This window comes from Carex rostrata, chromosome 27, assembly GCF_964058835.1.
Source record: "Carex rostrata chromosome 27, lpCarRost1.2, whole genome shotgun sequence".
Classification (NCBI taxonomy): domain Eukaryota; kingdom Viridiplantae; phylum Streptophyta; class Magnoliopsida; order Poales; family Cyperaceae; genus Carex; species Carex rostrata.
In genome coordinates, this window is record NC_135944.1 from 878,429 (window position 1) to 893,123 (window position 14,695).

The 14,695-nt window shown below is 33.7% G+C and overlaps 1 protein-coding gene across 1 annotated transcript; it reads left to right on the plus strand.

The window, feature by feature from the left end:
* The first annotated feature begins 465 nt into the window (after nt 1-465).
* Nucleotides 466-903, plus strand: LOC144544791 (dehydration-responsive element-binding protein 1B-like). Its single transcript, XM_078293344.1, has one exon. It carries the CDS (start codon nt 466-468, stop codon nt 901-903), a length of 438 nt encoding a protein of 145 aa, XP_078149470.1.
* The last annotated feature ends 13,792 nt before the right edge of the window (nt 904-14,695 follow it).

Consider the following 14,695-nt stretch of genomic DNA (forward strand, 5'->3'; position numbering starts at 1 on the left):
GACCATTCAATTGCTATAAATACTTATAATGGGCATATATCCAATTTTTTTTCTAAAAGCAAATATCTAAATTTCACCATACCAGTTACTATCCCGTCACAGCTGTTTGTTGCACGGAGAAAGTCGCTGCCTTTATTTCTGTAGTCCCTTGCTCGCAGAACGCGTACCTATAAATACCGTCTTCCCTTCACTTACAAACTCAGAACTCTGAATTCTACTCATACTCTCCTTCTCCTACTCAGCTCTATTAATTCTAAAATGAAATCCTCTTCTAGCAACAAACAACACATGAAGGTAGGTTCAACGCTTCCAAAGAACCTGTCAGGACACATCAAGTATATAGAAAAAAGCCACTCCGTCTATAGAGGAGTTCGGCGCCGACGAACGTTGAACCGGTGGGTCTCCGAGGTAAGAAAACCCAAAAGTACATCTAGAATCTGGCTCGGTACTTTCCCGACTGCTGAGATGGCAGCTCGGGCACATGACGTTGCAGTGATGGCACTGCGCGGCCGCTCTGCTCACCTTAATTTTGCCAACTCAGCATGGCTGATCAGCATCCCTCCTTCCTTCTCCAGTGTGGAAGAAATGAAGCAGGTAGCAGTCAAGGTCGCCGAGGCACTCCATTCAAGCAATTCATCACACTCAGCAAATAATGTTTCAGTCTCTACATCATGTGATGAGATGGTAGAGAAGGAAGTGGCTTCGTCACTGATGCCTGAAACTACCATGAATTCGGTTACCTATGATCAAACGGAATTTAATTGGGATGGAAATGGAGAGATAAATTCGGGACTGTACTACGCAAGCTTGGCCGAGGCGCTGATGATGGAGCCTCCTATTGAGTGTTTTAGCAATTTGGATGATGATAATGAATTAGGTGTGGCAGTGTCTCTGTGGAATTAACGAAGGTTTAGCAACATGTTTATTAGTTTCGAGATATATATATTTCAACCTGCTCTGTGTTAACTTGGTACCTACTGAGAATATAATAATTGTTATAGTTGGTTTAGGTCCCATTTGAGGACTTTGATGTATATTATCTTTCAATTCACTGTTTATATAAACCTTGAAGTCTCATCTGATGTATGAATGTTACTGTGACATGCTACACTGATATCCGTACCGGGCGGAACAAATTTTTTTGAATAGAACTAAATTATAAAATACTAAACTACAAACAAATATTTATTATTTTATGAAAAAAGTTAGACTATATATAAACTTTAGAAAAGAAAATAAAAGTTAATTAAATTTTATTATACATGATTAAGATTTTTAAAATTATGGAGTGACTTAGCACCTCATGGGGAATAACCACGATAATAATCAGACTATTATTGTGGACTAAATAACCACGATAATAATCAGACTATTATGGACTGAATAACAACGATAATAATGGAACTATTATTGTGGACTGAATAACCAAGATAATAATGAGACTATTACTGTGGACTGAATAACCCCGATAATAATGAGACTATTACTGTGGACTGAATAACTACGACAATAATGGAACTAGTACTGTGGACTGAATAACCACGACAATAATGGGACTATTACTGTGGACTCTATGGTAGAAGTCCAACTGATTAACCATGATAATAACCAGATTATTACTGTGGATTATTTAATGGTATCAGTACAGCACAATGCACAACAATACATTATTGCCGTGGAATATTTAATGGTAAAAGTATAACAAATCCCAAATTGCAAACATCGCCACGTGGCAAGCATATTTTTCCCAAGAAGCTATCCTCGCAGATACGTTCCCCAATATCCTCGCTAAAACTATTCGCGAGGAATAGTATCATTAGCGATGGCTGTTTTTGAGAGGATACTTTTCACAGGGAGCTATCCTCACGTATAGTTTTTTAAGAGGAATTAGCTTCGCGGTTGCCAAAAATATCGTCGCGAAAACTCGGCTGTTGTTATTGTGCCATGACATACACGTAGATTTGCCTCAATATCCGTTGATGGATCCTTTGTGGTTTTGATGGTGAAATTAGAGTACTGTTACGGCTATGGGATCCAAGCGATACAGTTGGTGTGGGTACTTACCTTATTAATGCCTTTTCTGGTACTGGATATTTTTCTATTTATGTATTTTTTGTCTGTCGTGACTCGTAAGTGGGATGCTATCCTTTTCTGATCATGGAGGGGGCTACTCCTCGGACAACTATACTCTTAGGTTTCAAAATAATAAAAAAACGATATTATTTGTGCTTTAATATTCATGATAAGTTAAAATAACTGTCCGAATCCAATAATTGTATAAGATTAACTTTTACGGTACATGGGAGGATCTGAATCCCACTCAGGGGTATCATCGACCCAATCCAGCATCTGCATGGAAATATATAGAGAGATAAATTTTGGACTGTACTATGCGACCTTTATATATATTTTATACTTATTCATATCGTTAGATTAACATTTTGTTACCATGCAATCAATTTGTTATTATCCCATTCTTGTAGTACTCCTCTATTGGAATAAGAATAATTTTTTTTGTTAGTATCCGAGAAAGAAAATGAGAAAGATTATTCTTTTTATCCGTTCACACCCACAAAATATTTTTCATTTATTTCGATTGATTCATCTGATCAACTACTGGATATTACGAAGTTATTGTCGATCGCTTTTATGGTCACGCTTGAAGTTGTGACATCTCCAGATTATTTAATGGTAGTGATTCCAAATCTTATGCGCTAAATTATCGATCGAGTTGATTCAGTTCCTAGTTCCTCTAAGATGTGACTATCCAGATCTGGTTGATTCAGTTCTCAGCTCGGTTTGATACAGAGCCTTCTCAGCTGCACATTCCTTTGATCGGTGACTATCCCGGTTCGGTTGATTCAGTTCCCGATCCGGTTTGTTTCAATGCCTTCTCGGCTTTCATTCGTTGTAGTCTACCAGAAGAAACAAGACAAGCACACAGAGAAAACAATCATCAGGCTCCAACAATTAATTACAATCAAGCAATGATGATTAAATTTGTATCTCTGTGTGTTTTTTATTTGTTTACAGCTGAATGTTTTTAAAGACACTCGTTGTCTAATATTATGTAACAACTACTTGTAACTTTTTGAATAGAATAATTGTTATATATGTTCATATTCCATTTGAGGACTGTGATGTAAGTATTCTTTTTTCAATCACTGTTTATAGAAATACTAAAGTTCATAATATTTATCTAATTGTAATGATAAATAACATAATTATTTTTATAATATATTAAATTATATGGTATATTTTTATTATAATATTTATATTTTTATTTAAAAAATATTCAATCAAATCTATATCCGTATTCGAAAAACAAAAACTCTATTCCTAATTAATGAGAATGGAGAATGTAATAATTGTTATATATGGTTTATATTCCATTTGACCGAGATTTTTATTTTTACCCAAAAAAATATATTTTTTATTAAAAATAATCACGGTTCGGCGAAATTTTTAAAAATACCCAACCCGCAGAAAAAATCCGTGGCCCGAGATTTTTTATTCTGCCCCGTGGAAAATATCCGTGCCCCGGAAATTTTAATAATTTTTTTTTGGAGATTATTTTGTTCAATTTATTTGGAATTTAGATTAGTTTGAATTGTTAAGTTGGAGTTTTGTATGAATTTTATTTGTATGAATTGTTAAGTCAGAGTGCTTCTGAATCCAATTTTGCACCTCTGGTTAACATAACAAAACATTTTCAAAAATCATGAAAATTGACTGACATGCAGTCTTGACATTGTAGAACATGACTGTGAAGGTTCACAAAAAATCTCAAAATAGATCGCGAGATATTATCTCTCAAAAATTGTCCGAACTGCTGAAGGAGTGCTTCTGAGCCCAACTTTGCACCTCTGGTTAACATACGAAAGCATCTTCCAAAATCATGAACATTGACCGACATGCAATCTTAACATCGTAGAACATGACTGTGAAGTTTCACACAAAATCTCAAAACAGATCGTGAGATATTATATCTCAAAAATTGCCCGAACTGCTGAAGGAGTGCTTTTGAGCCCAACTTTGCACCTCTGGTTAACATACGAAAGCATCTTCAAAAATCATGAAAATTGACCGACATGCAGTCTTCACATCGTAGAATATGACTGTGAAGTTTCAAAAAAACAATCCAAAACAGATCGCGAGATATTATCTTTCAAAAATTGCCCGAACTGTTAAAGGAGTGCTTCTGAGCCGAACTTTGCACCTCTGGTTAACATAGGTAAACATCTTCCAAAATCATGAAAATTGACTGACATGAAATCATGTTCTATGATGTCAAGACTGCATGTCGGTCAATATTTATGATTTTTGATGATGTTTTGATATGTTAAACAGAGATGCAAAGTTGGACTCAGAAGCACTCCTTCAGCAGTTTGAGCAATTTTTTAGAGATGATATCTCGTGATCTGTTTTGAGATTTTGTGTGAAACTTCACAGTTATGTTGTACGATGTGAAGACTGTATGTCGGTCAATTTTCATGATGTTTGAAGATGCTTTCGTATGTTAACCAGAGGTGCAAAGTTGGACTCATAATCACTTCTTCAGCAGTTCAAGCAATTTTTGAGAAATATATCTCGCGATCTGTTTTGAGATTTTGCATAAAACTTCAGTCTTGTTCTACGATGTCAAGACTGCATATCGGTCAATTTTCATAATTTTTGAAGATGCTTTGCTATGTTAACCAGAGGTGCAAAGTTGGGCTGAGAAACACTCCTTCAGCAGTTCGGGAAATTTTTGAGATATGATATCTCACGATCTGTTTTGAGATTTTTTGTGAAACTTCACAGTCATGTTCTACGATGTCAAGATTGCATGTCGGTCAATTTTCATGATTTTGGAAGATGATTTCGTATGTTAACCAGAGGTGCAAAGATGGGCTCAGAAGCACTCCTTCAGCAGTTCGGGCAATTTTTGAGAGATAATATCTCGCGATCTGTTTTGAGTTTTTTTGTGAAACTTCACAGTCATGTTCTACGATGTCAAGACTGCATGTGGGTCAATTTTCATAATTTTTGAAAATCTTTTGCTATGTTAACCAGAGGTGCAAAATTGGATTCAGAAACACTCTGACTTAACAATTCATACAAATAAAATTCATACAAAACTCCAACTTAACAATTCAAACTAATCTAAATTCCAAATAAACTGAACAACATAATCTAAAAAAAAAAAATTATTAAAATTTCGGGGCCGCGGATATTTTCCACGGGGCAGAATAAAAAATCCCGGGCTGCGGATTTTTTCCGCGGGTTAGGTATTTTTGAAAAATTTCGCCAAACCGTGGTTATTTTTAATAAATTTTTTTTTTTTTTGGGTAAATATAAAAATCTCGGTCCATTTGAGGACTGATGTAAGTATTATTTTTCAAATCACTGTTTATAAAAACTAATGATTGATTGCTAGAAACATTGAATGCAGACTTCGTGTTGATAGTGAAGTGAGTGTTTAGGATATATATGGGATGAAAGGGAAATTACCTAATTAGTGACATTTCAAGTACTGGATATTTTTTTATTTATGTATTTTTTTGTCCGTGGTAGTGTGGTGACTCACAAGTGGGTTAGCTTTCTGACCATGGGTGCGGCATGAGGGCCGTAGAAGTTAACTTGACATTTTAAATTCGATTTCTTGTACTATTCTTACCCACTAATACGAATTTATATCTTGAATATACATATGTTAGTTACTGAATTGGACATAAATTGTACATTAATTACTCTAAATAAAATTTAAAAGCTTACCAAATAAATGTTTTACATAATTTTAGTTGAAAAAAAAACGCAACATATTAGTTTATTATGCTAGATTTATGGAATAATAAAATAAAAATTTAATAGTATATTTTCAAGGAAATTAAACATTTTGATGTAAGAATTGGCATGAACATACGGACTGCACATACAGTCGCATATCCAAATCCGCATGAGAGGAACTACATGACCTCCTGAGTATGGAAGCCCATCTCATACGTATATGCAGTCGTATTTAAAAACATGATAAAGTAAATTTGAGGTTGTGCAACTAGAGATCAGCCGTTATAGCATTTACCAAACGTTGTAACGGCCAAAATTAAATATCAAATTCTCAGAATTTAAATCTCTCGACAATTTCAGCACAAAACGAGAAAGGGGAGGTAGCACAATTGACTAGGAAAATATCCTAGAGTTGTTATACCTAAAGGTCGAGAGTTCAATTCCCCTCACGAACCTTGGTAGCCACTACCAAGTTTTAAAAAAAAAAAGACAATTTCAGCACAAAACAATCAGAGGACAACCGTTACCGATGGTTGACCAAACGGTAAACGGTTAAAGTGAAGCACTAGTTAGATACACAATTTGAAATTCAGTTGAGTTGCTTCAACCGTTATAATGGCTAAGGGCAAAACTCTGGATTTCATTCCCTTCATATAAATAGAAACTTTTGATAGGTTTGAGCTGCAAAATTTTTTTTTTTTTTTTAAGTGATAAAAATTCTCAATTGTTGTTGAGTTAGAGTGATTTTAGTGATTACTTGAGTGATTTTAGTGATCATCTGTATGGGTGCTAATATATTATATAATTTCAAAAGTTTAGTTATGTATACTGAAATTTAATCGAATTTTATATTTTTAAAACTTTTTATATAGTCTAGCCTATCTCAGAACTATCCCATGTCTACTTATAGTTTATTGGTTAGACCTTATTTTATAGTTGTGGAGAGCTTGGACTCAATTTCCACCAACAACATATGAGTTTATTTTATATTTTAGCAGCCCTTATATATCATGAATTGCTAATTCCGCCTCTGCTTGTAGCTGTTTGGGTATAAAGAGTTGTTGCTTACCGTTGTTTTCTTTTGAACTACACTGATTTGTTGTGGAATCGTGGAATCGTCTGTCTGCTTAATTATTTAAATACGATAATGTATATATGGTTTACGCAATTTTTTTTTTTTAGTAATATGCACGTATTTATATGATATCAATGTGGTAGTTCCTGAACTTTAGTGCTATCAAATTTGTTTTTCATTTTCAAAGTTCAAAATGTCGATCTGAACCGTTCAAGTTAATCTCTATATTAAAATATGTTTGGGGACCAAATTTTACATTTTTCTGAATTTTTGTACTATTTATTAAGCTATTTTGAAAATAGTTGATCCAATAACGGCTTAACAAAATAGTAAAATCAGAAACCACCGTTGGATGAATGATTTTCAAAGTGGCTTAATAAATAGTAAAAAAAATTAGAAAAATGTAAAATTTGGTCTCCAAGCATATTTTAATATAGAGATCAACTTGAACGATTCGGATCAACATTTTGAACTTTAAAAATTAAAAAATGAATTGGTACCACTTTGATCTTAGCCAACCTCTATATATATAGAGAGAGAGAGAGAGAGGAGGGTTCCACTGCCTCAATTTTTCAAGCCTCCATTGTACCTCCAAATTTAAACCGCACGATAAAGTATTGATGAACGGCTCAGACTACAAATCTGATCAGCGAAAAAAATCCATCCAACTCATTTGTGTAATCTCCAGTTTTTTGAGCCCCCTACTCCCTTTCCGTTTGGCTCTTTTCCCCATCCCTCCTGATCTTTTCCTTCTGACCTCTATACTCTGTTTCCCTCCCAACCTCACCTCTAGTCCGCCCACCTCACTCCCCGGCGCCGTTCCGCGCCACACCCCTCTCCTAACCTCCCATACCTTTCTGTTGCTCTATCCTCTCTCTCCTCCCACTATTTCGACCTTCAATCAACAATTCGCACCACCATTGGATAAGTTGCTTTGATTATTCTCTCTAATTCATTCCACAATAAACTATTGTTATTTCTGTTATGCACAAAAATTGCACATCTAAAGCTTCGATTATTCTCTCTAGTTCATTTGAGTAGTCTCAAATTAGAGTTTCAACAAATTTTTTGGTTGGCTCATCAGAAACAGAGTAGTGATTGCACATAATTTTTGTTATGCACCAGCTTTTTGAATAATGCCCCTTCCATGTGCTTCTTTAATTTGGTGTGAAAATCCTAAAAGGGTGCTGGAGGGGCGTCAGAAGGGGCGCCGAGAAGCGTCAGATTTACTGATTTTGTACCTATCTAAAAAAATAGTAAAAAAATTCATAAAAATATAAAATTTGGTCTCCAAACATATTTTAGTATGGAGGTTAGGTTGAGCGGTTCGGATCGACTGTTTGAACTTTGAAAATGATGGAGAGAGATGGAGGCATGATGGAGGCACAAAAACATGGAGGCATTTGAACCCTCCTCATATAGGACTTGGCTACGGTGCTATGGGTAGCTAAGAGGCCTCCCGTGCTACGGCTCAATATTCGACTTTTCAAAATCCTAACGGTCGATCCGAACCGTTCATCTTGTTCTCGATATCAATATGTGCTTGGAGACCAAATTTTACATTTTTTGGAAATTTTTTACTATTTTTTTTAGATTTATTGAAAATCACTGTTTTTCAGACAAATCTGGATCATAAAAAACATCGATATTCAATAAATCTAAAAAAATAGTAAAAAATTTCCAAAAAATGTAAAATTTAGTCTCCAAACACATATTAATATGGAGAACAAGATGAACGGATCGGATCGACCGTTAGGATTTCGAAAAGTCGAATATTGAGCCGTAGCACGGGAGGCCTCTTAGCTACCCATAGCATATTAGCCAAATCCTATATATATATATATATATATATATATATATATATATATAGTGACTAATATGCATTCGAATGTATATGGACCAAAATATATACGGTCCAAATTCGACTTTTCAAAATTCAAACGATCAATCCGAACCGTTCATCTTGTCCTCCATACCAATATGTGCTTGGAGACCAAATTTTACATTTTTCTGAATTTTTTTACTATTTATTAAGTATTTTACAAAATTGTTGATCCAACGGTGGCTACTGATTTTACAGTTTTGTTAACCCACCATTGGATCAACAATTTTGTAAAATACTTAATAAATAGTAAAAAAAAATTCAGAAAAATATAAAATTTGGTCTTCAAAAACATATTAAAATGGAGAACAAGATGAATGGTTCGAATCGACCGATGTATTTCGGCCCATATACATTCGAATGTACATTAGTCACTCTCTCTCTCTCTCTCTCTCTCTCTCTCTCTCTCTCTACATATATATATATATATATATATATATATATATATATATATATAGAGAGAGAGAGAGAGAGAGAGAGAGATGGGCTATGGTGCATTGCAATGCATGGCCCTTTTATGCATTGCACTTTAAATCATGGATTTAAAGTCCAAACGACCAATCCGAACCGTTCATCTTGTTCTTCATATTAATATGTGCTTGGGGACCAAATTTTACATTTTTTGGAATTTTATTACTATTTATTAAGCAATTTTGAAAGTCGCTGATCTGATGGTCCAGAAAATTTTACTGTTTTTTACTGTTCACAGCAAAACAGCAATTTTCAAAAATGCTTAATAAATAGTAAAAAAATTCCAAAAAATGTAAAATATGGTCTCCAAGCACATTTCTATATGGATTAAACATCTAACGGTTCGGATCGGTCGTTTGGACTTTAAATCCGTGATTATAGTGCAATGCATAAGGGGCTTCATGCATTGCAATGCACCATAGCCCATCTCTCTCTCTCTCTCTCTCTATATATATATATATATATATATATAGTAAGGCTACAGTGCTACGGCTCAATATTCGAGTTTTCAAAATCCTAGTGGTCGATTCGAACTGTTCATCTTGCTCTCCATATTAATATGTGTTTGGAGACCAAATTTTATGGAAATTTTTTACTATTTTTTTAGATAGGTAGAAATTCACTTGATCTAAAAAATTTTGCACCATTCAAATATTTAATTTTCTACTTGTCTAAAAAAAGTAAAAACTTTCCAAAAAATGTAAAATTTGGTCTCCAAACACATATTAATATCGAGAGCAAGATGAACGGTTCGAATCGACTGCTAGGATTTTGAAAACTCGAATATTGAGCCGTAGCACCATAGCCCTCTATGCAACCCATAGCACCATATATATGTATGTGTGTGTGTGTGAGGAGGGATCAAGTTACAATAATTTTTGAGTTACAACAAGTTACCACAACCATCTTCTACATTTTCAAAGTCCAAATCGTCGATCCAAACCATTCAACATGATCTCCACAATAAAATGTGCTTCCAGATCAAATTTTACATATTTTGGAATTTTTTTTACTATTTATTAAGATGGGTAAAAAATTCAATGGTCTGAATTTGACTAGTTTTTATACCTGATGAGCATAAGTTATGTATACTTTTGTCTAGGGTTAACTTGATTAATTTCTACGCATTTAGGTTAATTTAGTTTAATTTAATTTAGAATTATACCAAGAATCAAGTTACTGTCCAAGTCTATTTAATTTACAGAAAATGGAGCAAATTATAGATCTTCTCGTAAGTTTTCCAAAAAGTGGTCATACAATCAAAATGGAGCTACGGATAATGAGTTATGTTCATTTGAAGTTTGGTTCATAGTCGAAACAGAAGCTGTACACGGACCGCACAGAAGGCACACGGACCGTGCACCAACCCAGACAGAGCGATCGCGCATATATAGAAATTCCAGTTTTCGACATATTTTCATATTTTGTCCATATCTTGGTCATACGAACTCCGCTTTAGAGAGCCATCAGCTGAAATTTATTGCCATAACTCATGAGATCTTGATTGATTCACCTTCCATCGTTGGTTACTTACTCCCTAAGTCACAAAATAGCTATAAATGAGAGGGAGGAAGCAGGAGGAAAGAGATCTCCCCTTTGGGGAGGCCATCTCTGAGATACCACCATTCTTCTCCACTTTGTTTCGAGGGCTTGGAAAGAGGAGGCTTGGCTTGGAGCTTGATTTCTTACAGTTTTATCATTTATTTCTTCTTTCTATTTGTTTTGTTTTCTCTTTAACTATGTTAGTTTAGACTCTTTAGTTTCTAGGATTGTGATGTAATCGAATGTTTTGTTTTGCATATTAGTTATTGGATTTTTGTGTTGAAATTTGTATTTGCTTGATTGTGTTTGATTTTTATTAGTTTACCATTAGGTGCATGGCCATATCTAGAAGGTATTTTGGCCTTTATAATCTCTCAACCAAACTAAGTACATGAGGTTGGATTAGTGATCTGAAAGGTGAAACCAAGTAGTAGCCAAAAGGTGAACATTTCCTCATATCGACGGATAGAGGTTACCTTTAGTATATCAAACAAGTAACTAGGTAATTCGGACCAATATACGATAGTTGAGGTCTAGAACCCGACAAGGGCAAATATTGTAATTCTATACTAAGTTAATGAACTAACAAATGACAGTTGAAGTTTAGGAACATTAAGACTCTACCTAAATTTGTAGGATTCAAATTCTACAAAGGAACAACACAAAGAAAAAGAAATAGTAACTGTTCCATTCACTCAGGGGCCACACGTATCGTGTACGACAGTACTCGGACCGTGTAAGACACTACATGGAGCGGGTACCTTGAGGCAGAACTGAAATGAAGTCAAAAACCCTAGGAACACCTTTTTATCATTTAAAAACCAAATTAAATCTTCTTTCTGTTATTTTAATTACTGTTATTGAAATCACTTGGAAACTAAATACCCCAAATCAATCTTTTGCAGAACTTCTAGTCTTTAATTAATTTAGGTAGAGTCCAGTCAAGAATTGAATCGTCCTTAGAATCGATACTTGATTATACTATACGATAGGATGGTATACTTGCAATCTGAATTAAAAGTAGAGTCAAGGTTTAAAAGGTTTTGTACCATACGCTTTTGTATGAACAGTACCCATCTTAATAAATAGTAAAAAAATCCAAAAAAAATGTAAAATTTGGTCTCCAAGCACATTTTATTGTAGAGATCACATCTAATAGTTTGGATCAACAATTTGGGCTTTGAAAATATAGAAAATAGTTGTAATAACTTGTTGTAACTTGATCCCTTCTCATATATATATATATATATATAGAGGTAGGCTAATAAACAATCGATTGTTCCTAGCCTCCCGTGCAACTAAGTTGTTTTTCAATTTTTAAAGTCCAAATGATTGATCCAAACCGTTAGATGTGATCTCCATATTAAAATGTGTTATGAGACCAAATTTTATATTTTTTGGAATTTTTTTACTATTTATTAAGCCACTTTGAAAATTGCTGATCCAATGGTAGCTTCTGATTTTACTGGTTTGTTAAGCCACCGTTGGATCAGCAATTTTCAAAGTGGCTTAATAAATAGTAAAAAATTCAGAAAAATGTAAAATTTGGTCTCCAAGCACATTTCAATATGGAGATCACATCTAACGGTTCAGATCGACTTTTTGGATTTGAAAACAAAAAAAATGACTTATAAGCATATACCCTAAACTCTAAACCCTATTTTGAAAATTCTAAAAAAATAGTAAAAAAATTCCAAAAAATATAAAATTTGGTCTCCAAGCAGATTCTAGTATGGAGAACATGTTGAGTGCTTCGGATTGACCATTTGGACATTAAAAATATAAAAATGATTTACAAGCATATACCCTCATATGCTTATGGAAGTAGAATAACGAACCTCTATATATATATATATATATATATATATAGAGTACGGCTAACGCGCTTCCTCTAGCATATGGGCCGAAATGCTTCCGGTGGAAATTTGAAATTTCAAAATCTAAAAAGTTGATCTGAACCGTTCATCTCCTTCTCCATATTAATATCTGCTTGGAGACCAAATTTTACATTTTTCTGAAATTTTTTACTATTTATTAAGCCATTTTGAAAATCGCTGATCCAACGGTGGCTTACCAAACAGTAAAAATCAGAAGCTACCGTTGGATCAGCGATTTTCAAAATGGCTTAATAAATAGTAAAAAATTTCAGAAAAATGTAAAATTTGGTCTCCAAGCATATATTAATATGGAGAAGAAGATGAACGGTTCAGATCGACTTTTTGGATTTTGAAATTTCAAATTTCTACCGGAAGCATTTCGGCCCATATGCTAGAGGAAGCGCGTTAGCCGTACTCATATATATATATATAGTATGGCTAAATTGCTACCAGTAGCACTTCGACCTAAGTGCTTACGGGGTCAACTTTTCGTATTTGATGTTGAAACAATAAATCCAAACTGTTAGATGTTTTAGATGTTCAATCTATATTAAAATGTGCTTGGATACCAAATTTTACATTTTTTGGAATTTTTTTACTATTTATTAAGCTAGTTTGAAAACCGCTATTTTTATTAAATTTCTGCAGCATTGAAAAATAGTGGTTTTCAACCCAGCTTAATAAATAGTAAAAAAATTTCAGAAAATGTTAATTTTGGTCTCCAAGCACATTTTAATATAAATTAAACATCTAACAGTTTGGATTTGTTGTTTGAAAATCAAATACTAAAATTTGACCCTGTAAGCACTTAGGTCGAAGTGCTATCGGCAGCAATTTAGCCATACTATATATATATATATATAGAGGTTGACTTGGGTGAGCCATGGAGTAAACACGTTTGTACTCCACGCCATATTTTCATTTGAAAATTCAAACAACCGATTCGAACCTTCCAACATGTTATCTATATTGAAATGTGCTTGGAGACTAAATTTTACATTTTTTGAAATTTTTTTACTATTTATTATGCCACTTTGAAAATCACTGTTTTACTGTGAACAGTAAAAATTTCTGGACCGCCGGATCAGCAATTCTCAATGTGGCTTTATAAATAGTAAAAAAATTCCAAAAAATATAAAATTTGGTCTCCAAGCACATTTAATATGGAGATCATGTTGAGCGGTTCGGATCGGTTGTTTGGATTTTCAAAATGAAAATATAGTTCCATGGAGCATAAACTTGTTTTACTCCATGGCTCATTTTAGCCCAACCCATATATATATATATATATATATATAGGGTAAGGCTACGGTGCTCTGGGTTGCATAGAGGGTTACGGTGCTACGGCTCAATATTCGAGTTTTCAAAATTCTAACGTCGATCCGAACCATTCATCTTGTTCTCCATATTAATATGTATTTGGAGACCAAATTTTACATTTTTTGGAAATTTTTTACTATTTTTTTAGATTTTTTTGAAAATCGCTGTTTTTTTATGGTCCACATTTGTCTGAAAAACAACGATTTTCAATAAATCTAAAAAAATAGTAAAAATTTTTATGTAAAATTTGATCTCCAAACACATTAATATAGAGAACAAGATGAATGGTTTGGATCAGTTATTTGGACTTTGAATCCAGTGATTTATAGTCCAATGCAAAAAAATGTTTATACATTGCAATGTATGGTAGCCCATCTCATATATGAGCAAAACTAGAGTGTGATGTGCTCACCAAGCCAAGGAGGGTTTGGTGAGCACAACTCCAAAAGTATATTGGATCAACTTCAAATGTTGAATCCAAATCATTAGAATCCATGTCATTCATGAGTGATGCATGTACATGCAAAATTTTCAAAATTTCGAGTTTATTTGCTACAAGATCAAGCAGTCAAAGAAATAATAAAAATTGAATATATAAAATAACGTATAAATTAACTTATAAAATGATCATTTCTTTGACCGTTTGATCTTGTAGCAAATAAACTCGAAACTTTCAAAATTTTGCATGTACATGTATTACTCATGAAGTACATGGATTAATTCCAACAATTTGGATTCGACATTTGAAGTCTATTCGAT